Genomic DNA, 26,731 nt, shown 5'->3' on the forward strand with positions numbered 1-26,731 from the left:
CTTGAGCTGAATTGAATTGCTCCAGGAATTCTTCTCCTTGCAGCTTGCATAAAAGGCATTAATCTCTAATTTATTTCTCCTTTTAAAAGGCAGTGTACTCCATCATAAATGTGTATTCTTAGCCATGTTGCCAGATATGCCTGTCATGTCTGTACAGAGTTGCATGTAAAAAAATTCTGAGTGCAGAACATTGTTCTGGGCAATTTTTGTGCCTGAAAGCCTTCTTTTTGGCTCTGGGCCAGCTGTTGGCTCCCTTTTTATCTGCTATTCATTCTTTAGTGAGAAGGCTAAATTAGCAGCACTCAGGTTTTTGTGGTTGTTTTTTTTGTTGTTGTTTTTTTTTTTTTTTTAAGAGATCGAGGAACAGAATGGGAATTGTGATTGATTTTTATAATAAAAGATTTGATTCTCCCCACACACTTGTGATGTTGCCGATGGTAAGAGCTCCAATAGGTTACTGTTGCAGTTCTGCAGACAATTTGTTTGGCTGATTTGGCTGTTAAAAAATGCTGATAAATCTCCCGTGTTGTGCAGTTATGTAAATGCAGTGCAATCATTTTTCTTCTGCCTCCTCTTTTCAGAAAGACTGTAGAATTGACGAAAGACACTTAGTAGATGGAAGGAAAATGTTTGACAGGTTTGTGAGTTGGCAGTGTTAAAGATCCTAGCACTCAAGTGATTGGCTTTTTTTCTGGTTTTCATCCCTTTTTTCTTCCCCCCCCCTTTTCTTTTCTTTTTCTCCTCTCCTTTTTTCTTCCACACTTTCCCCTTTTTTTCTCCTAACATAGTGGTGTTTTGTGTGGTGTTATTTTGAAAGCTGCTTCTTATTTTCTCCTCAGACCTTTTGTTTCACATTTTATTCTACCTTAAAAAAAACTAGCAAGGGCAGCCTTTTTCAGAGTCTTCTTTTCCCTGTTCATAGTTTTTAAAGAATGGGTCTATAGATTCTTTGCATTGCTCTTTCCATTACTTATGGAAACCTAGTTGTGTGAGTCTTTTTTTTCTTCCTTTGTTTAACAGAGGAGTTAAAAGGTTGAAAAATACCTTGTTTTTTTTTTTAAAGCCCAGCCTGTGAATGGTTTCAAGTGGTTTTTGCATTAATGCTAATGTAAAAATGAGAGCAACAGCAGACAGGAAATAAGGGGAGCAGTATGTCAGTACTGTTCACATTTCTAGTAGAAGAGAGGAAAAGCAGAGAAAGAAATATGCTCTTCAGCAAGACCAGGAAAGTAGTTTTTAAGCAACTGCCAACCAGACTAAGGAGATAAGAGATTCTATAATATCTAATTTCTTTGTAGTTTTCTAAATTGTAAATTTCTTAGCTTAAAACTGACGGTCGGTGTCACTCAGTTGAGGTTTTCATAGCTGGACAAATGAATTAGCACACTTTGTAGAGAAATATAGTCAAGTTGTTAATTTCCTTCTCTTGATTCTGACTACTGGGACATCTTGATCCTTGTCATTTCATCATTGTCATTTTACCTTTATAAATCCACTTGAACAGAGCTCTTAATTTAGAAAGACAAGTGATTGCTCAGGTTATATTTTGCCAGTTATTAATCTGAGTTGCCTTTGAGTTCTTCACTTGACTTAAAGTTGCTTTCCAGATTAAAAAAAAACATGCATTTTTCCTAGATCATGTATTGCATTGGTTTATTTTTAATTATGTTGTCCACTAGTTCATGGTCGTATGGAATTTTGGATCATGTGTTTTTAAATTTATTGGTAAGATGATTTTATGTGTTTAAAACATCATGATTTGTAAAATGGGTGGCAAGGACAGAGTGCATTTTTGTCCTAGTTATGGATCTGGTTTTATTCCTTGTTAAAATAACAAACTTTTTTGGCAAATTTAAGGCAAGAAGAAACTTTCAAGGAAGGACATCATTAGAACGTAGGTAGTTGCTTCTAATGTAAAACTGGCCTCCTTTTTGTCAAATATATTAATATTTTAATCTTATTTTGAAAACCTCAATGCTGTCACCTAGCAGGTGAAGCACTGAAGAGGCCCTAGTCACAAAAGCTGTGTCCTTGGAGAGAAGTTGGGTGCGATGTGTCTCTAGACAGGATTTTGTTCCTTTCCCTGGGGTTCCTCCTTATCAGGCTGGTTCAAACAGAGAGGCTGTGGGCCCAGCTACCCTGCTGTCACCTTCCATTCCTGTAGCCCCTCCATCTGTTTAAGGTCCCAGCAGTTAATACAGTTCTGCATAAGCAAAGTCCCCACTCAAACCCCATGCCTCTTGAGAACATCTCAGAATGGATTTTTGTTTTATCAGATAATCAGAATTGACAAACTCCATGCATCAATTTCAGCAATGTCTGTGATGAAAGATCTGGTTTGGTTTCAGGTCTCGCTTCCCTTAGCAATTAGAAGGGTTTTACAAATTGTGCTCAAACAGTGTAGATGGTCAGTCCTCTAATTTACCTTCTGGTCCTCTCTGCTCTCATATGTGTGTGTTTCTTAACCCAGAAACCATGGCTGTTTGTCTCATCCAAATTTTGTGCTACCTGTGAACAATAAAAGTGATGTAATTGCCTTTTCCAGTGAGATAAGTTATAAATAAAAATGTTTATTTTATTTTAACACTGTTTTTACTGAATTCTTCTGTGATCCTTTGGTTTTGTCTTTGCTTTACTTTCCCTCAGTCTGACCCTGTGAGGTAGCAGTATTGTTAGCTCTCGTGGCTCCAGATGCGTTCCTGTAGGAGTCAGAAGGTTTCTGTGTCTTGTGTGTAACCAAGAAGACCTATTCACCTTGGCCACATCTGGAGGCATGACACTGTTGTCTGAGGTGATAAAGAAAGTCCTGTCTGAAGAGGTTCTTGATGTGCCTTGTATGTGTATGCAGACTCAGAAGGATCTGGGGTTAGGAAGGAATATTCCCTGTAATTTGCTGGTCCAGCCTGATGGATGGTCCTGTTCCTGTTAGCATGGTATGGAAGTGGGAGCTGTGCAGCTTTGTGGCAGTGTAGGTGTCATCCACTTTGCCCGTGGCGTGAGGATGGGTGACATTCAGTGTCATTAGAGGGACCTCAGTGTGGAGCAGTGTATGAATTTACCTGGATCCCATGTTCTTAAATGGTTTTGAGATGGACATCTGTGAACCATTTGATGAATTGGTGATTTGGAAGGTGTCAGGTTTTTTGGTTGGAAGGGAGAACAAGTTGTGTTTCTTTTTAGAAAAGCAGTTCTGTGCTTTCCACTGATAAATGGTCTTGTCATACAGCAGCATAGGATAATCTACATACACCTTGTTCTAACTGTATAACCCTTTCTGAGCATTCTAATTTCTCGTGCAGGTTCATCCTCACTGGGAATAACAGAAGTACCCATATCTGTTGTCAGATCAGAATATTAATGGATGGCATATTATTAAATCAAATCAGTAAAAATCAGAAGCTTCTCTTCTTAAAGAGAAGCTGCAACCAGCAGCTGAATGTAGAGCCTGCATATACTCCCTGCATGTGGCAACACGAAGCAGGACCTGGACTGAAAGCACAGAAATGTGTCTTTGATAAAATGCAAGTGAAATATTTGTCATGAGCATTAAAAAGAGAATGGTTTGGGTTTGTTTGCACAGCTCCCACAAAAATAATGTCAACTTAAGCAAATTTTCAACACCCAGCTTGTCAATGCCTGGACAGCTTGTGTAGAAACCACTGTAGCCAGGAAATCTCATACCTGTGAATTTATGCTTAGATTGGAAGTTACTCTTGAAGGCTGTGCTGTGCTTTGGAAATTTCTGCTAGTCCGAACTAGAAAAAAAAGTATAAGAAATGTACATCGCCCTGCTGAATTCCTACTTAAAAATGGAAAGACCAGGCTAAGGTGTGACATTACCTTAGTGATTCAGAAAGATTGGACACAGAAGAATGAGCAATTAATGCCAGATTCCCTGTGGAATCTTGGAGATGGCAGAGGTCAGAACCAGAACTTTCTGAAGATTCTCCCAGAGGAGTAATTGCAAGACTCCTGGGTTTGGGGTTTGCTTTTGTTGGTTTTTTTCTTACAGGCTGGTTGAGCTTAGCAGAGGTTTAATAAGGTCCAGCCTTGGATTTGTTCCCCCAGGGAGATGCTGTATTTTGCAGTAACTTTCTAGGGCATCTTGTGAGGCAGTGAAACATATGTACTTCCCATTTAGAGAAGGATTAAAGTTTGTACCACCTAGTTCTACAAAGTTGAAGAGCTCTTGTGAAGAGCAGTGATGTTCCCTGCTTAACTTCACAGATTATTAAATTGAGACATTAAGTGAACTGCTGGGAGATGGTCAGATTTGGGTCTTAGGCCAAGTCTAGGAGTTGGGAAGGTTAGGAGAGTGGAAGAAGTCAGTGGGTGCTAGTGGGTGTTTCTGGCTGAGCTGCACTGGGGAAATCTTCCAGCATAAAGTAGATCCCCAGGAGACAAATTAGGTGGTACTTGTACTGACTTGCTGCAAAACCTTTGGCTGAGTGTTTCAGCATCTTGTGCCCCAGCAATGGAAGAAGATTACTGTTTTCTAGCTTGTTAAAGCTTTACTAATTTAAGGTTTATGAAATGCTACAGAAATGCAAACTTACTGTTGCCAGCAGATGAGATTTAAGGAATCTTTGTAGAGTGCCACAACCTCTCCTTTGGCCTCTGCTCTTTCTTCTCTATTGTTTGACTTACACTTTTAATGTTCTGATCTTGTGAATCTACCTTAGAGGATCCAGCAGCAGACCAAATGTCAAAATTGTTCCCAGTAGAAGCATTTGCCTTTTGCTTCTGGCATGGCCATACAGGCAAGAGAAGCAACATTGTGTTCTCCTTGTCTCTGACATTTTGTAGTCATGCCATTACGGAATGTGGGTCTGTGGACTATATGGTGCTTCTGCATGAACTGGGTTTCGTTTTGGTGTGAACGTAACACCCTTGGGACAGTTCTACGTTTTCTGTCACCTGTTTGTTTCCACTATGGAGACAGTTCACAGGGAGGAGGAACCCCATGTGTTCCACAGAACCAGTGCACCTGATGTCATCCCTGTGTGGTCAAGAGCTTCTCATCCATGGTTTTTGTTGTCTTCTACTTCTGAGATCTACAAGACAACTGTACTCTTTTTTTTTTCCTTCCCTTCATTTTCATAGTTATCAGTTACCTGTTGATTGTGCTACAATGTATGAAAATCAGTGCTGGCTGTTACCATTTTTAAGAACACAGTAAAGGTCATATCAGTCTGTGCCTTCATTTTCTATTCCTGGCTTTTGAAAGTTTGGATTTGTGATTGTAATAAAGCACCCAGTGGCACAGGACAGCTCTGTCAGTGCAAAGTTCAATTTGGTTTTGTTGGTGGATATCCCATCTTGACAAAGAAGTTGAAAACACATAACATATGATTCTGAAAAGATGAAAGATGGAGAGTGAGGTTTGGGAGGGGGAAGATGACTGAGGTCAAAGATAATTTGCTGCTGTAGATTGATAATAAAACACAAATCATTTAGTGATGGAGTAGCAGACAGACTTCTTAAACGTGTATTGTCTCCAAAGTAGAGTCGGATACTCATGCTATGAGTTAATTTCTTTTTCTCCAGATTAAACTTGGTACAAATGCACATTTTTCTGTGCCAAAACAAGCATTTGTACAAGAGGATGAAGAGGCCCTTTGCAGCTGTATGCTGTTAACATCTGACAGGTTTGTGTCAGCACATGAGACTCGAACAGTTTATTCCAATAACGTCCGGGTCCTTGCTTGTCTTTGAGTACTTGAGTAACAAATCCATTGGTGAATCAACTTGAGAACCACTGTCTTTTTCAGCCTTGGTGATTTAAAGTAAATTAACTCAAACTTTTCCAGTAGAGACCCCAGCAAAGAGTGAAATGAAATTAATTTCAATAAGTTCTCGGATATCTTTTGCTTTGGAGAGGTGAGTACTAGACAAGCCAAAAGCATCTCACTTGTCCGCTTCTAACTCTGCTTTCTTTCAAAAAGAATGGATTAAAGTTTTCACCCTAGCTTTTTGCAATTACTTTTGTGTCTGTGTTGCAGCTTCTTTTGACAGGTCTTTAGGGAACCAATGGAGTAGGCAGTGCCAGCTTCCTTTTTGAGAGGAATTTCCTCTAAGTATCTAATGGTTTACTACGTAACAGCTGCATAGTCCAAGCATTTCCAAAATATGAAATATTTTTTGTGTGGAAATGGCCAGTTCTTTTATAAAAAGAATTGGGGATGGATGTACTGAACAAATTCACCACAGGCAGTCTTTGAATAAATTACTTGATTTTTTTACTCACAATTGACATGAAATTGGCAAATATAAACACTGTGATCCAAGTCAGGAAACTGTGTTATCCTTAATATAAACAAACAAACCAACCTTCCCTATATCCAGAAAAACTTCTCAGACGATAAGCCACCAAGTCTAAATACAGTCCCAGATTTAAACAGGAAACTGATATTTTTGTAGTCACAGTGGCTGCCTCCTTCCATGTCTTTGTGCTCAAAACCCTGTACTTTTCCAATAGATGCCTGGAATCTTTGTTAATAATGCTGTTCTTTTAAGTCAACTTGGTATCTAGGGGTAAAAATTTCATTATTTTGGTGTGTTTCAATGCTTTCTCTTGCTTTCAGCCACATTTAATAAAACCAGGGCAAGAGGTTCTCCATGACTCTGTACCTCTGCTGATAGACCGGGTGCTCTGTGCATCCCTGTGACCTGGCTGCCAGTGAGCTGGGAACTGAGGCTCAGACATGGCCTTGAGCCATTTTCTGTAGCAGGTAAAACCCGAAGTGTTCAGCTGGGGCTGTCGCAGTGCCAGGCACACGGGACTGGGAGTGTCCATCTGTCTTTACCCTCTGCTCTGGAGAGGCGCCGTGCCACTTCACCGTGGTCACTCGGGTGATGGGAGAATGATACAGATGAGTCCTGTCACCCAGCAGTGCTGTGAGGTTTTGTTCAGGTGGTGTTTGCAGTCCCTAAATAAAGGAGCAATTGCAGGAGCTTTCTTAGTGAGTGATGAGAATGTGCTGCTCTCAGTGGGCAGAGGAAAAGGCTTTCTCACACACCCATGAGTGCAGAGCGCAGTTCTGGCATCCAGGGGCATCCAGGTTCTCCATGCAGTGTCCATGAGCCCTCTTCCTCCCATAGTTCTGCAGTGTATCTGACTGATACACAGTGATGAGAGGTCTGTAAAAGTGCCTTTTCTACCAGATCTGGAGTGTTGTCACACCATTGCTCTCTCTCCCCTCTGCTTTCACCCTTTAAACTTCTTTCCATCAGAATATTACAAATAACTAAACTGGTCAAAACTTAGTATTGAATAAGTTTGAAGAGACAAAGCTATACCCCAAGCAGATCTGCTCTGAAAAGGAAGCTCTAGAGAGTCCACAAAGTATTCTGAAAAGGTCTTCTCCCCTTGTAAATAGTGTAATTTTAAAAGATCCTCACGTTAAAAGTAAATGGTTAAATGACACTGAGAGGAATTTGTGAAGCCGAAATGATGAAAGCCCCTGCAGCTGGGAAGCAAAACTCAGTTTAGCAAGACAGATTTATTTTCCAGGCTTTTGTACAGTAAGACCTGGTACACAGTTATGCTTAAATTTACATGGGAGTGAGCTGTGTCAGAAACTTCATTTAGTGGTGAGTTTGTTTTTATTTTCCAGAACAGTTATCTCTATTTTGGGTACTAAGTACTTGATCCTGGTGAGTAACACTGAGATATCAGTTTTCTATATTGTGGAGATTAGTTTCATTTTTGCCTCTGGCATAAATGCCTAATTTCAAGATTAAATAATTGCAATAATTTGTACATTAACTTTCAGCTTTTGGAGGGAGAAAATAGTAGTGCAGCAGTTTTGTGGTCTCAGCATTTGGAATGAGAAGGAGTAACAGGAGCCATACATAGTCCCTTGGTTAAATTTTTTGTATTCCTTTTAAAAACATGTTCAGCTGACCCTTACCTTCAACTTTATCCTTTCTACCCTCATATCCACTGTCTGGCAAGGATGTAAAACTTACATCCTTATTTTTTGTAGTTCCTGTGTGGTTTTTTTTAAATGTGTGCGTGGCAATGTCAATCTGAAGGCAGCAGTGGCTCCTGTGACTTCACTAATGTCACTAATGCTGCATTCACCATCCATGTGAGCTACAGCAGTGTGTGATGGTGTCCTGACTGTTTTCTTGCATGCAGCGTGGAGATAACTGATAGCTTTCTGTACAAAGTGTTTGGATCCATGGATGGAAAAAACTGAGAGAGAGAGGCTAAGCACTGTAGTTTGTGAGTGGAAAATTGACCTCTAGTTAGCCTCCCCCTTCTTCTAAGTATACACTGTGTTTTGTTTGATAGTGGAAATCTAATCCTTTGGGAAGCACAAATTCCTATAACATCTCTGATATGTATAAATAAACCCATATTCCTCATTACAAACAACATCAAAGCAATCACAGTATGGACTGAAATACACAACCCACCCTCCTCCATACTAATATGCAGCAATGCAGAGTTCAAATGAAGCCATTAGCAGTATCTTCAAGTATTTGGCAAAAGCAACCACACTTGTGTAGCTACAGGCGATGAAAGTCCCTACTACAAAAAGGGAGGGACAGGGGGAGTAGCCTGCATTGATCTAATTAGTCAATGAAGCACAAAGAATGCAAAATCTCATTATATATCACCCGGAAAATTTGGCTTGAGAAGTAAAGAATATGAAACTGATTTGTCCATGGGTGGGTTATTCGTGTCTTTGAATCTTCCAACAGGAAACGGGATTTCTGAGAACATCTTAGAAACATGTACATGCACATACAAGCACACACAGAGAAAAAAAAATATATTAATGTGTGTGTGTGTGGATATCTGTGTGTATATCTGTGTGGATTCATAGGCACATGCATATATATAGCCAGATCCTGAAACTTCTCAGCCCTTACCCAAGGTGTGTTTTCATGAGAAAGTTCCTGATAGAGAGAAATTGAAGATTTTTAATTTTTTTTTAATTTGGATTGCTGATGCCAGTCACAGTCTGAAAACACAGTGTGTGGGTGTTCCAGTGTTACTAAACCCAGACCCAGGGTTTGTCCCATTGCCTCAAGCAATGCAACTCATGCACGTAACAGCTCTTCTTCCTAAAGATCTGCTTAAAAATGGGGACTTAAAATGACTTTTTGTGGCTTGCTTTTTGCCCTTATCTTTGAAGCCTTTCAGGGATTCATGTTACATTTTTTTAATTTCTCTGAAACCCAGAGTAACTTAAAACATTTATATTTCAATTTAGGCCAAGTTTCTGTCCCAGTCAGTGTCTCCCAAGGGCTGAAGATATAAGTAAAGTGCCAAATAAAAACTACAACACATCCTCCCCCCCCCACCCAAAGATTTAAAAAACAGCAAAAACAATACCAAAAAAACCACAAACCTAGCACAATACGCAAGCAGCCACCCACAAAGCCCCAAAGCTAAATAGCTAAATAGACAAAACAAAAGGGGAGAGGAAGAGACACAAGCACTGAAATGAGGAGACTAGTTCAGTCTTGCAGGTGACCAGTTGCAGGAACAAAGGAAGAAGTCACCCTACTTCTTCCTCACAGAGTAAAACAAAAGGTTTGTGAGTCTCCAGAAGTTTGTAGAATTAGGAGGGATGGCATTTGGAGAAAATGAGTGTTAACACTGGAGGTGCAATTAGTGATTTGGCTCTCATTTGCTTATTTTTTAATAAATATTTAATGTTGGTTGTGTTCCAGCTGCATTCTGCTCTGCCCCAACCAGACTTGTAGGCTCACTTTTATTGGCCACTTTTGCATCTGTCCATCCTGGTTCTGCTTTGCTCCTTTCCCTTGAGCTCTGCTGTGACAAAAGTTCCCTACCTAACTCATCTTTTACTCTGGTTGAGGGTGTAATGAGGATTGTGGTCATATCAGCAGTGACTTGATGAAGAGGAGAAAGATCTTGTAACCCTCAGCAGTCAAGGTGAGAGCAGTCAGATCCCACATGCATATATATAGCATGATGTGGGTGCTGCGTGCAGTAAACTGGCAAAAAGATCTTCCTTTCTCCCCAAAACAAGAAGCACATATCTGCTGGTCCCTCTCAGATACTGCAAACCCTTCAGATCCCATCCTGAGCTATTTCTGAGCAGTGACCACATTTGCCATGTTCGAATAGAGTCTAAAACCAGCAAAACTCTGTGTTTAAGTCCCGATCTGCACAAAGAAAAAATGCATATCTCCACTGCTGATAGTGGCACTGAACTACTCAGGGGTTGTTGATGCTTCACAGCTACTTTGAGAATTCTCTGCTCGGTGGGGAAGGATGCACTGGAACACAGAGCAGCTCCAGTGCAAGGTATTTTCTCTTTTCTGCAGCTAAATCCCTGTTTGCCATTGCCCTGTGCCTATCCATTTGTTTCTGGACATACAAGTCTGCTTTCTCTTTCCAAAAGTTAGGTGATTGGAATTAACTCTCAGAGTTGAAAGAGTGCTGTTTTTTCAGTCTGTGTTAGAGTTGAAGTCTGTTAGGTGGTCTTTGGCTTGCAGCTCCCCATTGCCATTGTTCTGTCAGCAATGGTGAAGGCACTGGGAGTGCCTCAGTGGGAGATACTGCACAAGGGAAACTGATGAATTGTATGTAGAAATGAATTATTTTCACCAAGTTATAAATAAATAAAAATAAAACATGAGCAGACAGAAAAACATGTGCAGGTGGACATCCAAGGACCAAGTTTTTGATGAGGCAAATCTCGTACCTGAAACACCCTTTCATTCGGTGCTTTCCATAAAGCCAGGAGTGCTGTGCAAGGTATAAGATTAAAAGGATAGCTGGAGCTAAAGCAGGAATGCTGAGCCATTTTTGGAACAGGACTAGAATACTTCACAAGTGTGGGGTCCTACCATTTGAACCAAAGTCTAAACCTAACTTCAGAAAAGAAGTTGAATATTTGTGTCCATTTGCAGGCCTGCAAACTTGATGGAGATTATCATGAAAATAAAAACCTTTGGCAATTACTGAGGTTGCTAAATGAGAAATTACTTAAATACCATGCAGTGTTGGCAGAGGTCTGTGGTAAAGGATAAAGGTGGTATCTCCATGGCCCAGTCATGTTTTAGCTGGTACTGGGAACTTAATACCTAGACCCCTGCAGGTGCCATGTTTTCAAGACCTGGGTCTCAGCCATCGTTCTCTGGAGCTCGACTTGTGTGAGAGGCTGGAAGGAATGGTTTATACTCATGAACTATGAATGCAGCACCGTGTCTCATTCTGAGTATCTGCTGTGCTTTTGCAGTAAACTTTTTAAATGAAAAGGCAGAAGGTAGCTAAAATAGACTGTCTAGCCTTTTTATGAGCTGCTTTGTTTTAAAACTGGCTGTAGGAGTGAGTGGAATATTAACTGTGGTATGTTGAGGTAGACTGCATCTTGACCAAACCGCTGAAAAAGTGTGCTCGAATACTTAGTACAGTTTGCAAAGAGAAGACAGTGACTGCAAAATCAGATGTTACACTTCTTTTTTTTTGTTGTTTATTCCATTGTAAAAAGTGACCTCTTAGAGGAGAAGCACTTTTGCATTGCCCACGTGTGTCCTCATAAAGGAGGTGTGTGAGCCTGCAGACACCAGGGGGAAATAAGGAGTGCCATGGACAGGGCACTGGGAGTCACTGAAACCATGGCCTTTGGTTAGGAAGCTCTCCCCTGCCCCCATCATGTGCTTTTTCAATAATTCAAATGACAGTGCATCTAAGTCACTTGCTTTCATTAACTACAAGCTCTAGGAAGAATAAATTTAAAGTATGCAAGTGCTATCCTAAAATTAATGTAAAATAAGAGGAGGATAATAATATATCTGAGGAATATTTGTTAGCTAGTAGTCTCTTCTCCTGATATTTCAAAAGCTGGGTCTGATACCCATGTCTCAAACTACGATCACAAGAGTTTCCTGAACCCATGTAGTACTGAGTGAGAGAAATATACTTGTTTTTCTCTTTGGTAACAGTCTGTTGTTGTCAAGAAGTTTTTTTCATTACTATGTCAAAATTACTTTTAGATCCAGGACATCCTTGGTGTGATGTCTTGTGCTAGTCTGACATGTGGCATGCAGGTTTGCCCAACTACAACAATTCCTCAGATTTTTCTAATGTGTTACACTGAGGTTTTTTAATTGAATGAAACCACATAGATATGACAAAAAGTCTTCTGTAATCTCTGATGATACTGCAGATGCTCTTCCTCTTCTACTATTAAATATTTTGTCAAGTGTATGGAAAGGTGTGGGGCTATGAAGAGAAACAAGATTTCAGAGTGGATTGTCACCTATTTTTACTTCAGAATATGCTTACAAAGACTACCTAGAAAGATGCAGCTTTAGGCTACATGTGGGAGACTTTACTCCTGTGGAGTGGTAATTACCTCTAGATAGCAAAACCAGATGGAAATTTTACATTGTTAACTATTCATAAGCTTTAAAGAATGCTTGGAAATATATTTGAAATCTAAGGTTTTTTTTGTTTTGTTTTTTTGGTTTTTTTGGCCTCTTATGGTTATATGCCAAAGCCAGGGTTGAAGTTTCTTGTTTTATAACAGTGTTGCTGTTTTCAGGGCTGGCAGATTGTCTGATCACAATGGATTCCATATGTGCTGGAGACCACAACATGAAGGGATTTACAGAGTACAAGCTGGAGTGCAAATAGCGGAGGTGGGAAGCACTCCTTGTTTTTTTAGTTTAAAAGGGCTTTATTAAACAGCAGTCACACAGAATCTCAGGAAGGGACCTCATGTCCAGCCCCCACACTCAAGCAGGGCCACCTAGAAATGGTTGCCCAGAGCACATGACTTGTGAGTATCTCCAAGGATGGAGATTTCCACAGCCTCGCTGGGCAACCTGTGCTATGGCTTGGTCAGTCTCACAGTGAGGAAATATTTCCTGATTTTCAGCAGGTGTCACCTGCGTTGGAGTTCATTGCCACTGGTGCTGCCACTGGGTACTACTGAGAAGTGGTATGGCTCTGCATTTTTTACTCCTTTCCTGCAGGTATTTATATACATTAATGAGATTTCCCCCTGAGCCTTCTCCAGGCTAAACAGGGGCATCTCCTTCAGCTTTTTTTTCATAAGAAAGATACTAATCACCTTTGTAGCCTTTTGCTGTACTTACAGCAGCACGTCCACATCTTTTTGTGCTGAGGAGCATGAAACTGGACACAGTACTCCAGGGAAAACCTCACTGGTGATGAGTAGAGGAGGATTGCCTCCCTTGCCCTGCTGGCAGCACTCCTCCTGATGCAGCCCAGATTACCATCACTGCTTCCTTGCAGCAAGTGTACATGTTCAGCTTGGTCTCCACCAGGACCCCCAGATCCTTCTCTGCCAAGCTGCCAGGACCCCCAGATCCTTCTCTTTCCAGCTGGGTGGCACCCAGCAGGTGCAGGTGCCTTGGCATTGTTCCTCCCCCACTGCAGGATATTTTGGTACAGTCTGTGTAGATTGTCATTGACCTTGCCACAGAAGAGTCTAAATGAAAAAGCAGTGTTCTGTGGGCCTCAAGTTCTACATGAATGCTTTGTCCAACGGTAATCAAGCTACTTGTATTCTTAAGATGTAGTGTGCATTACACCCACAAAAATGAATGAATGATCAATAGATGTAGTTCTTTACCATATTTCTGTCATTTTAAGCAGTTTACACCTTTCAGTTGTTTTGGAAGTCTGAAACTGGAATGCAGTAGAAGAATGTGCTGTTCTTGTGTTTCAGAGAGGCTGTCTTAGGTTGCCTTGCTTCACCTGGACTTTATTCACACAGCACTATAGCTGAGAGAGGACAGGACAAGTTTCAGGTTTTACACTGAATCAAATTCTTAGTCTGTCTGGCTCTACAGCCAGAGAAAGTCATGTGTTGGCAAAGGAGGAAATGACAGCATTCTGCAAAGTTTGATGTGTAGGAAAGGTTCTTGAACTGTCTCTTCCAGTGGCTGAAAATTATCATGAAGTTGCAGGGCTATTGTGTAATAAATTTATAATTTCAGCTGTGTTAAGAGAGGCAAGCGAGCATCTTAAATCTTTACTGCTGGCTTCAGTTTTCTCAAGTGGAGCCAAGCATTCACCTGGGGAAAAGAAGACTTAACACTTCTTCTAGATACCTGTGGAACAACACTGACTTTTGTAGCTTTTATTCCAAAGCAAGAGGAGAATCAAATTTAAGAACTTTTTTGTAGGCATATCAAATAATGTTGCACTGGTAGCAACAAGGTCTAGGAGAACCAGTTTCTTGTATTCACATATCCCTCAAGAAATAAGCAAAGAGAGCTGGAAGTCTTCAGATGCATTTCTAGAGGTACTAACTTGAGAAGAAATAATACTGTTCGAATTACCATTCTTCAGTTTTTCTTGGCTGAAAATGCTAAGATTCCTTCTTCTTTTTACATGAAAGTATTTTCAGGAAACATTCTTTGATTATGTAACTGTTTTCACAGAAACAGTTTTAAACTAATTTTCCAGTAGAATATGATTTCTAATATTGGGTATCTGACTCCTGAGCATACTTCTGTGAATACCCTTGCATTGTTTTTCATTTCTGCCATTGGCTTCTTCTAAGCTGAGAATAGACTTGTCTCTAATTCTTGAAGAAATGAGAAAAAAATTTGTATTGCCTTCATTCTGTGTTACTGAGAGGAACTGCTTTTTTTGTTGTTTTGCTTTGTTTATGCCCTAGCTCAGGATTTCAGGAATTTCATGCAGAATTTTTTTGTGTGCTCTTATAGGCAGCTTACCAATGATTCCTTAAAGCTTTTTTATTGTCAGAAGATCCATCAGTTTTAAATAAAACTTAAGTATGTGTTTCTGATTAATAGAAAACTTTCTGTACAAGTATTGGCAAGCAGACTGATAATATGACTGCAAGTAGTTCTGTTTATTTTTGATTATTTGATTTTATACTGCTTAAAAAAAAAAGGCAGCAGTTTTATGCCACATATTCCTAAAGGTAATGACATGAACAGGTGCAGTAGTAGGTCTTTATGTTCCACCCTTAACATTCTATGATTTCGAGATGCTTTAACAGATAAAGTTGCATCCAGGCTGGATGCTGTTGTGCTCACTGCTGCATATGGATGTCATATTTGGTGGAGTTCCTTCAAGGCTTGGAATATTGGACAGCATTGGCTTGGCCTTTTGACCTCTTATTTCTCTATCTATTGAAAGTATTACGAACCAGAAATGCCATGTCCAGTCTAGATGCAAACTCTGTCTACTGTTAATGGGAGACACGGTTTTGGGTTGGCATTAGTCAGTTCAAGCGTTCTCTTGCACTTGAGAGTTGTATTGTTTGAAGAGACATTTGTAAGACCTTGGCAAGGAGCAGTGGGTGTAGCTGGTGATCTCCTGTGATCCCTGTCTTTCCTTTAAGAGCCTGAGTACTGTTAAAATTGTATTTGACCTTAGGGGCCTTGAGGATTCAATTTTAGAGATTCTTCCCCTCCTAATTAGTATCAGAAGGTAGGAAATACTTTCCACAGATGGTCATTTCTAGCCTTTCTTTCTAAGGAAGCTTTGCTTCTTGTTCCTTTCAGGACTTTCTATTAAAGTACAGAGTTAGTACTTTAATGGGGCATGTGGCCTGAGGCCAAAGTCCATCTGGTCCTACTTTCTAACTCCAACAGTGAACCAAACCAGGTATCTATAGAAGAACAGAAGCTGGGTGTGCATATGCTATTTACCTGAATAGCTCTCTCATCTTTCAATTATTTTTAAGGTCAGGGGCTTTCCCTTGACATGGCAGGGCAACAATTGATCCATATAGTTTGGGTGCCTGGGAGATTGGAGTTGAGTCATCATCATTTCTGTCTTTGCCCTTTAGCTATATTAAAATACACTGTTAGAGGAGTGTGTTTGTAGCTCACATGAAATGCTTTAATTTTTCATCTACTACTCCATCACTCTTGCTCTAGCCTGAGCTGCCATGGGAGCAGCTGCTTGTTTGCTACAGAAAGAACTCCTTCAGAAATAAACATCCTTGAAAAAACAAGCCATCCAAAACAGTGAAAATGTTTTCAGTTATTGGTGTTTCATTGTCCTTCTCTTGTAAATCCAGTCTCCTGTAGTAGCAGGTTTTCAGTTGTGCTGCCCTTCAGGGAGGGAAACATTACTATTAATTAATTATTTTTAAAATGTAGATTTCCCATCCCCACCTCTTTAAAACTGAATCCTGGTTTTCTGCTGATAGGTTGTTAAATGAGGATAAAAATCCATTCTTCCAGGTGTAGTGCCATAAATGGACATACCAGCTAATCTAGGGTCTGTTGTTTAACCTTTGGCTTCCAGTGGAATTTCTGTGCATTACACTTGTGGTGACTTAGAGCATTACTGTGCTCTTTGAAGCACTGTATGTGCCTAGCACAGTATGAAGAGGGTGTGAGGAGCTAAAGGTGACTTCAGATAATTGCACTGTGGTGAGGCTGAGAAGAAGAATATGTTATGATTCTCCAGGGCAATGCTAAGGAGTTGAGTTCTGAGCAAGAGGTTCCACTGTGCTGGACAGAACACCAGCAGCTGAATCTCAGTTTGCTATGGACAGAGGCTGACTGCAGGAGATCTTGCATTGTAAGGCCTCAGGAGGGGGGCATGACTCGACCAGTGTTTCTCAATCAATTGTTCAGGAACCTCTCATTGGCTGTGACATAAAAGATTATTTTTGTAAAAACCACTAAAATCCACGTATTTTGTGGTAAGGAAACAAAAAGGACTAAAATAGCTGTAGTACATACTACATTTATCTTACTTTCTTTTCGTTGCAAGTTAATGTTAAGCATGGTAACATTGGACAGGAGACAGGATTTTTCTTTGGAAAGATTGACTACTATTGGTGCCACTTTCTATGTCAAGATCTATTATATCTGCTATTTTTGGCATCCTCTTGACTTCTTAAGAAATTCCAGTTGGCTGCTGAAATTGGTGATTGATTTTTTGGACTCAAAAGTTTACCACAATTTTTTTTTTTTCATATCAAGCTCATTGTGTTTCTTTTCATGTCTTTCCTCCATGTTGTACATGTACATTATAGATGTCCTTGCAGTCCTAGTATCATCAGCAGAAGAACAGCATGGTAAATATTTACATGATGTGCTATTTCCACAGGCTTCTAGTGGTCTGTTGAGTTGAGAAAATGTTTGAATTTGGAAAGATGATGTTACTAGATTATTGCAGTCCCTTGGAAGAAATGGGAAATCAGGAGAGAAAAATTAAGATACGTGAGTTTTAAAAATATTCCTGTGAAAAGTTTAAATTCTTCTTCACTTTTCCTAGACTAGTTATCTAGAAGTTGGAAAGGCATATCATTTTCATAGTGGGTGTTAGCTAAATTTCAGAGTTGTTGCATGTCCCTTTAAACTCACAGTGGTCAGAATTTGAGAATGAAAATGTATTAACAGAAGGTAAAATTTCCCTCAGGTGTGTTAAATAAGCAGCTTCTACCTAAAAATAAAACCAGAATACTAATTCGGTAGTTCCCGCATGCTTTAGGGGCTAGCCACCAGTTGCCATAAATTACTTTTTGGTTTAACTTTTTCTCCTTTTAAGTAGTTTTTAAGTATGTGATCATGTTCCTGCCTATGAGAGGTAAGTTACAGAATTGACCAGCTGCACCCTTAATCCTCTGGTATCCTGTAAGCAGAAAAAAGTTCTGGAAATGTCAGGCTGATGTAATTCATGAAGAACATTAGCTGCTCCTAGAAGAGGAGGCTCAAAATCACAATCATGTTAACTCAGCCTTTCCAACAAGAAGTTTATCCATCTAGCAGTGTCTGCTAGAGCCTATTTCATGTGCTTGTATTTTGGAAAGTCTGTCTGAAAATGAAATACTCTCTGTGGAACTAAAAAATGTTGTGAATTTCTAAGAGAACACTAGGTGTGATGGTGATTTGATATGGGAAAAAATGAACAGATCAGCAATGCAAATAAATAACTGCTTCATATGGTGATAATATGAGCATAAGGATAAGAATATGTTTTGTTTATATTATTTACAGAGAAAATCGGAGATCACTATAAAGTACCACTTTTTATTCTGTAGATTTATATTCTGTTGCATTTGTCATCTTTGTAGGTGGTTGGGTTGGTTTGTGGGTTATTAACAAGTCACTACTTAACTATCTTACTTTCATTTATAGGTGTATATTTTATTTTGCATGAGTCAGAACAAAGTGGTAAAGAAAATAGTTTGGAGTCGTTGCCTTTGGAGCAAAGTTTTAGAGTATTCTGTCAAGAAGTTGATTGTAGAGACTTCTGTAAGACTGTCAGAAAAATGTTCGAGTGTGAGCTTTTTTACCAATGGCTATAATTTGGTATTTCACACCACCTACTTTGCTTTGCCTGTCTAAGGACTGGCACATCTGCCCTGACAGCTGTGGCAGGCCACCACCACAGCTGCAAATGAGAGCCAAGATCAGGGATGGTTTGCCACCACTGCTGTGCTTTACTCTAGGAGACTGCAAAGGTACTTCTGAAGGGAGATTGTAAAAAAAAAAGAGTATTGACAGTCAGTGAGCCTCTTTGTAATTTTTTTTTACTGAGCATCTTTAAGTGGCTTTTGTGTTATGAGTAAAAATACCGCCCATCTGTGTAGCCATAGAGAAGTATGTTGAGATGCTGTGCCTTCAGCAAGGTAAAATGACGTGTTCTTCAGTGAGAAGTGAGAAATGTCTCTTAAAGAAAGGAAAAAAATATGAGAGAAAAGGGTGGTGATGGGTCACTATGTGTATTTGCAAACAACAAATGGTTATTCACAGTTCAACAGGGGTGTTGCACTCACAGTATTGTAGGGATTCATTCTGTGTTCTCTTGGTTCAGAGCTTGCTCTGAATGTAGGTGGGTGATGATTGTTTGGAGCTGCAACCAATCAAGCAATGTAAGAATTCAGAAAATAATGATACAGATGTATGCCATCATCAAAACTTGTCTGAAAGAAGAGCCACAAAAAAAAAAAAAAAGGTGTTTGCTTTTATCCCAAAGCATTGATGAAAGATGTCTGTGTTTCAGCTGTTGGAAATATTAATGAATGGCTTACACTCAGCTGAATATAGACTGTGGTATAGACTGCTCACAGCTGCTTCACTCTTCTCTTTTTGGGGCAGACTTCTTTACCCAAGGAGTTTTCTATGTAGTTCCTTTTTTTTTTTTTCCTCCCTGTTGACTTTCTTTGTTTTCTTTTCCATGCTACCTACCCAATCTGTCTCACAAGTTCTTTCTGGAGCTAGAGAAGGCTGGGTATGTTCACTTGAGGTGCCATTCCAGAGTCTGCTGGTAAAAATCCTTAAAAGCCATTCAGAGAAGGGTTGAGGTTGGAAGGGACCTCTGGAGCTCAGCTGGTCCAAGCCCCGCTCAAGCAGGGTCTCCTGGAGGTGGGTGCTCTGGGCCATGACCAGATCACTTTGGAATAGCTCCAACGGTGGAGATTCCACAACCTCCTTGAGCAACCTGTTCCAGCTCTCAGGCACCCTCACAGCAAAAATGCAGCTTTCTACAAGATCTGCAAGACTCACAGAGCTACAAGCCCACCACACGAGTCTCCTGAATATGCCAGTCATGTAATTTTACTGTTGCCAACCTGCTGTGTTTGCTCACATAGTGATTTAGCTCAGCCCAGGAATTGATTTCCATTTGACTGCATCTTTGTCTTTAGCAATCAAATAAATTTTGTTTTATCTTAGTGACTGAAATAGAGGGGTAAGGTCTTAGAGGTCTCTTTGTTGTTCTGTCAAAAGATGTGCTGTATCTATGCTGAATAGCTGTTTTTTTCATAGATGCGCCTGAAATACAGCTTGACTACATGAATCATGCTAATGTGTAGAATTTAATTGCATTGTTTTACTTTAATCTTCTTCAAAGAGCCAAGAGCTTTTGAGTGTTATATTTAGAAATATTTGTAAAATCATTTCGCATACATTGCAGCAGCATCTAAAAAAAAAATCACACCTTACCACCTTCTTGTGTTTTTTGTGTAATTCAGTTCATTAAGGCGTTTGATGTTGATTTCACTTTGCCCAAAACAGATTTTAGCTGAGCTTGGCAAGGCCTCATTAGGACATTTGTCATTGAAGTCCTGAGACTAATCAGGGGCTTTCAGTGTGTGACGCTGTTCAAGGGGAGCTTTCAGTATTTCATGTGTAAAGCACAACACATTTAGTGTTTCATTTATCCTTTGAGATCCATTTATCACTTACAGAGAGGGAAAGAAAACCCTGAGTAGAATAAAGCCTATTCTAGTCAATTTGTTCTAAACTGTAAGGATTGCACCTTAAAGTCTTCCCTTTTGTCTGCAGTCAGCAGATCTTAGTTGTCAGATATTAAAAGATGAGTTAATATGGTATTTTATTATCTTTTCTTGTCTTTCCTCCATGTTGTAAATGTGCATTATAAAGGTTCTTGCAGTCCCGATATCACCAGCAGAAGAACAACATGGTAAATATTTACATGGTGTGCTATTTCCACAGACTTTTAGTGCTCTGTTGAGTTGAGAAGATGTTTGAATTTGGAAAGGAGAGGGTAAAGGTCTTACGGGATTATTCCAGTCCCTTTGAAGAAATGGGAAGTGCTGGTTTAACAACAGGAGTTTTGCTTTTGGCCATATTGTGGAGCCTGTTTGTAGATTTTTACTTTGAATCCTTGTGGTTTCATTTGATATGCTAGAGTGGAGCTGTATCTCTGGGAAGGTGGATGGCACCAAAATTTGAAGTAAAGACTGTGTACATGTACCTGTATTGACCTGCATGTGACACCTCCCTGTTCAAGCTTTACCCTGGCTCCTACTTACAGTAGGATCATCTCAGGGAGAGAATTAGCATCTCCTGCTTGTTGCCTTGAACTAACTACCACTTAGAGGGCTCGATTGCTCTCAGCACAGAAAAAGTCCTCCAAATAAGAGCTGCCCTTTCTGCAACCAATGGAAGCCTGCTTGGATTTGTAGGTGTTCTGTCCGTAGTATTGGAGATGAACATTTGGGAGAGGGAGACAGCAAACATTTATTCCATAATTTTCTTAACCAAAATATAAGCTATTACATGTTTTATTGCTGTCTGATTCCACATTTTGGACCTCCTTTCCCACTATGTTGAACAGTGTATGATTTGGGAGTGCTGCAATAAGGTCTCACCAGTAAGGTCACTCTTCTCTTCCCCAGGCTGAGCAACACCAACTCCCTCAGCCTTTCTTCATAGCAGAAGTCTTACAGCCTCCTGATGATTTTTGTGGCTCTCCTCTGAACTGGCCCCCAGCCTGTCTCGTACTGGGACCCCAGAGCTGGATGCAGCACTCCAGGTGGGGCCTCCCCAGAGCAGAGTAGAGGGGGAGAATCACCCCTCTCTACTGCTGGCCACGCTGCTTTGGATCCAGCCCAGAACATGAGTGACTTTCCAGGCCATGAGCACACATGGCTGACACCAGTACACCCACATCTTCAGCAGGGCTTCTTTCAGTCCCATCATACTCCAGCCTGTATCGATACCAGGGTTTGCCCTGAACCAGGTGCAGCATCTTGCACTTGGCCTTGTTGAACCACATGAGATTCCTGAAGTCCAACAGCTTGGTGTTGTCTGCAACATCCACAGATGTGCGTGGATTTCAATAAATGTGTCTGCATCCTTGGATTCAATCTTCACTTGTACATTTTAGTCAGCAGCTCTAGTATTTGAATTATACTTCTGCTGTCCATTTCTGTAAAAGTAGATGGAAATATGGAAGCTTCATCCTCATCCTGCTGATGCACTGTTGTAAGGGAAGTGGTGTCCTGTTTACTTAGTGTGGCACCAGCTTGGCTCCAGCACCTGAGTATGTATGAAGAACTTTTGAACCTGCAGGATTGCCTGTGGGACTGATAGTGTTCTAAATAAGTGAGCATTTGGGGTTTGCCTGGACATGATGTAATGACATAATTGCAGAACCATTTGGCTTTCAACAACTGATACAGCTTTTTTTTTTTTTTTTTTTAATGTACTCTATTTAGCTTAACAGAATAAAAAGATATTAATCTTCAGTCTCTGCTACTCTATCAAGTAGTAGGAGAATCATAAATTGATGGGCAGATACAAAGCTCCCTTGAAACTTAGTTTGCAGAAATGCCAGTGTTATTTTTAACTGTCTCCAGCAGGTGGCATTTTGTCTGTAAGCAGTCCAGAGATGTACATTATAGCCTCTGTTGAAATTCACTACTGTTATAGGGATAATTTTTGTGCATGGCCATAGGTGGGTACAGTTGTAGCGGTAGCTGACTGCTCACCTCTGCTGTTTGACTGGTGGTAACTGGAAAATCCAGTGCATGTCCGTCGTGTGGGTTGGCCTTGGCTGGGTGCCAGGTGCCCACCTAAGCAGCTTTGTCACTCCACGCCCCAGCAGGACAGGGGAGAGAAAATGCAGTGAAAGGCTTATGGATCAAGATAAGGACAGGGAGAGACCACCCAGCAGTTAGTGTCATAGGCTAAACAGGCTCAACTTGGGGAAATTACTTTCCTTTATGGCAAATCAAATCAAAATGCATACTGTTTTCACAAATCTGTAAGGTTTTTAATTGGAGATTTCATTTTAAAATTTATTTGTATATCTACCATGTGTGCATGAATGTATTGAAATTCACATGCTAGTTTAGAAAGATGTGGTAATTGTCATTGGTTGTGTTAAAAAAATTAATTTTAGGTGCTTCTGCTGTTTATTGTTTATCAACAGAGCCTTATAACTATTAAAATTGTGGTAAAAGTGATGGTTGATTTTCACTGCCAGCATTTAGGCATTTCATGGTTTAATATTGCACTACAATAGAGTTACACATATTTCTAATAAAAAGTAGTTATTGCTCAAACACTTAGAAATTTAAAAGTTAGATCCTTAAATCATAAGAAAATAGAAGCACTGCACGGTGAAGGCAGCATAATCACCTACAAGGTACAGAATTAATAAGAGTCTGAATAAACAATTTCCAAATAATAGCAGAGAGGAAGCTGTTAAAAATCTCAGTCACAAATCATGGGAAGGACATGCTGGGAATATCAAGAGGTACTTGCATAGCAGTAGCTGTTCAAAACACAACTGATATTACCATTTTAATTGTAATTGTACCCACATTAGAGAAGATTATTTTTTCTTTGTTTTGGCCATCCCACAGGTCATAAATGTTGATGGAACAATGAGGAAAACCCTCTTAGAAGACAAGCTTCCACATATATTTGGGTTCACACTGCTGGGGGACTACATCTACTGGACTGACTGGCAGAGACGAAGCATTGAGAGAGTTCACAAGATAAAGGCCAGCAGAGACATCATTATCGATCAGCTGCCGGATTTAATGGGCCTTAAGGCAACGAGCGTCACCAAAGCTTTTGGTAAGCATGGGCAACATAGCATGGTTCTGTAGGAGTCTTCATATGGCCTTCCTTTCATTAAGCAGCTGTTGATCACTTGTAATGAGAATAACTGTGATCTGATGAGTTTGAAAGGAAAATGGCACCTATTGTTTCTAAAGTTGGGAAAATACAGTGTTGCAAAAGAAGTTGCTTCCAGTTTTTAGTGACATAAATCTTCCACAGCTTTCACTACAATCTTTGAATTTTTATGAGGATTTTATTGCTCTATGCTTCAGGAATCATTATTCTCACAGAAATGCTCTATTTCCTGCTGCTCTTCCCTTCCAGAGCAAAATCCCATGTTGTTAGCAGAATGCTTTTCACTGTTGGGTGGTATAGGCACAGTAAGTCACCATTATAACGCTGTCCCAAAGCATTTGGCACTTATATATTAACTTTTAACATCTCAGTTGTACCTAAATCTTAACAACTAAAACTTGTCCTTAGCAAAGTGTCAGCAGCTGGATCGCCATGTCCTTCCATTGCATCTCTGAAAGGTGAAGCCAGTGTTTTAGGTCCTCTGCTGGCACTGTGCAGCAAGTGTCACAGGACCTCCTGGCTTCAGTGCACCACAGATTTTCCAGCTACCTGGAACACTGGAATTTGGACATAGCAATAAACAGATTCATTAGTCAACTGTTAAAATTAATGAGAATAGTCACAACGGAGTAATGACATCAGTCTGAAATACATATGCCCTAAAACAGGGAAAATGAAAAGAACTCTGGTTGAGACTGATCTTTGAGAATTTCTTTTGTGTGTGTGGTAACATTCTTAAAATACCTAAATCCTTGGTTCCAGCAGATGGAGAGAGGCACTCATGTACATGTTGGTCCTTACTTTCCCCTACACATTCCATCCCCATCACATGAAAAAATAAGTGTGAGATTGTGGTGATCTTGTTGGAACTGCTTCTGCTAATGACTCTTCTCAGCTTTAAATTAAACAGGTGGGAAAGAACTGCAATTATCCAGCTCTTTTCTCACCCTTTTGTATCACTGAACATTTGTAAAAGCTGGTGGTTTCAAGGAGATACAAAGATGGAGTTCTTGGTGAAAAGTAGCTAATTAATTATCTGTCTTCAGTGAAGGAATTTAATCCTTGGGGAGACAAGAAAGATCTGTTTGTGGATGGTATTTGTACAATAGGAGGGATAGGTCCAGCTTTGTAATCCTGAGCAGACAGGAATAATCCACTTAGAATTCCCTGCTGACAACCCACAGTGTTAACTTATTTTGGAAAATTATACTGTTTTTTTGCTCAACCTCCTGTGCTCCCCTTTCCTTTTTACCTTCATAATGCACTAATATGTGTTTTGGCTTAGTTATTGGTTTGTTTCTTTGTTTTTGTTTTTTTTTTTTTTTTTAAGGAACTAATTCAATGCACTAATATATGTTCTGGTTTGTTGTTTTGTTTATTTATTTTTTTAAGGAACTAATTCATGCGCAGAGAACAATGGAGGCTGCAGCCATCTGTGTTTCTTTACACCCCAGGAGGCCAGGTGTGCCTGTCCTATCGGCCTTGAGCTGTTGAGTGACATGAAGACTTGCATCATTCCTGAAGCCTTCTTAGTTTTCACAAGCAGAGCAGCAATTCATAGGATTTCCCTTGAAACCAATAATAATGATGTTGCTATTCCTCTTACTGGAGTCAAGGAAGCATCTGCTCTGGATTTTGATGTCTCTGATAACAGAATCTATTGGACTGATGTTAGTTTGAAGGTATTACTGATGTGTGAATTCCTTGAATATAAAGCCACAGGGCAGTTACTTTGATCTAACAAAGGTCTCTGTTACATGATCTGTCCTGCAGTTGCCAGTGTGGTCATTGAATTGCATCCAAGGAGACCCTTGGAGATGAAGACAGTTGCATTGTTGAATGCACAGTAGGGTGACAGGCATCTTCCTGCTTCAAATAAAAATATCCAGAGTGGTGTCTGCTCATACCGAATGTCTAAATCTTGGATGCTGGATGTGTTGCATCCAGCATGTATGTGCTGTAGAAAAGCTGATTTTATGTCAGAGTAATTTAAACATTGAGCTCAGCAGCCCCCTGAGTTTTCTACCCTCTTCCAGTTTTGACTTGGAAGACAAGTGTACTCAGTATTAACATTTGACAAGTGAACTTTGGATTGTGTGCTGTTAGTCTGTGGCTTCAGCTTGGCACAGAAAAAGCCAGGGAACTTGTCCAGTCTCCTCCACACTGTGATAAGGGCCCACCTGCCCCCAGTTCTATCTCAATGTGTTCCCCAGAACACATTTCCTGTGATGTTTGGTACACATCCAGGTGCATGCTAAAGTGAGGGTTGTGCTCTTCATCAGCGTTACTTGGCCTTTTGAAGTGAACTAAGGATATGGTAGAAAATAACAGATTCACTTCACTAAATTATTCTATTTAGACTCTTAATAGGTTTTCCAAGAGCAATCAGAGTTTCCTTGCCAGTGTGCCCAAGCCATAACATGGCAAAGCTCACTTTTGGAGCCTGCAGGGCTCAGGCAGCTTCTGTAGCCTCTCTGTGAGGACTAATGAGGGCTGTGCTTCAGAGTTACCATTGCTGCTTGTGGTGTGGACACTGTTCCTTCAGGAGGAGTGCCAGTGTAATAAATTAGTGCAGTGTAGACACAGTTACTAAATAAATCTCACACAAGCACGTGGAGAGCAGGAGTTATGGACATCTTAACCATTTGTACTGGAAAGCACATCACTTCAGCTGCATCAGTGAGTAGATCTCAGTCTCACTCTGTGCAGGAGTGGAAAACATTTTACTTGTTTGTTGCCTCCCAAATTTTCCAGCATACTGTATTTCCATATACATACCAGCTATCTTCCAGCACCATTGGGTTGTCATTCCCCTTATCCCCCCATCTAGCTTAGGAGCAGGTATTATAACTTCAGAGCTCACAGTGATCTCCCTTTCCTTCAGTGCCCACCACTTCCCTGATCTCTGCCTGCCTCTGGTTATAGGAGGACACATTTTCAAAAAGTACACAACATGATTTCATGGTTTTACATTTACCTTTAAAAGTGTAAAATGTCTCTGACCCTTACACATCCATGTATCAAATAATTAAGAAATCAATAGCTGCAATATTGGCAGGCATTGCTTAGTGCTGATAAGCAAGGATAGGTGTTTGGTTCTGGAAGTTATTATTTACCTCGGGGTTGTTTCAGTGCTTTTAGGAGTGACTTATTTATATGTGTGCAGTCCTCGCCCTATGACTTATTTTGATGAGTGTGCATAACTAAAATGTAGATGGATCAGTGCTCTGATGTAGACATGCTCCAGGTGAATGATTATGAGAAACAATTTAATTTACATGCCACTGAGATGTGTTTCTGAGACCTAAAACATGACAGTGAATTAAATATTTTTTAAAAACCAGCTTCTTGTGTGCAAATAGAAGAGAGGGAGAGG

The 26,731-nt window shown here is 40.1% G+C and overlaps 1 protein-coding gene across 1 annotated transcript in view; it reads left to right on the forward strand.

Moving 5' to 3' along the window:
- Window positions 1–26,731, forward strand: part of LRP5 (LDL receptor related protein 5) — a 127,679-nt gene that overhangs the window by 76,591 nt on the left and 24,357 nt on the right. Inside the window, exons 8-9 of the mRNA XM_053980215.1 lie at window positions 23,079–23,295; window positions 24,748–25,037. Coding sequence (XP_053836190.1) covers window positions 23,079–23,295; window positions 24,748–25,037 — 507 coding nt within the window. The remainder of the gene's footprint in view (window positions 1–23,078; window positions 23,296–24,747; window positions 25,038–26,731) is intronic.

The sequence above is a fragment of the Vidua macroura genome, chromosome 6, assembly GCF_024509145.1.
Source record: "Vidua macroura isolate BioBank_ID:100142 chromosome 6, ASM2450914v1, whole genome shotgun sequence".
NCBI classification, from domain to species: Eukaryota; Metazoa; Chordata; class Aves; order Passeriformes; family Viduidae; genus Vidua; species Vidua macroura.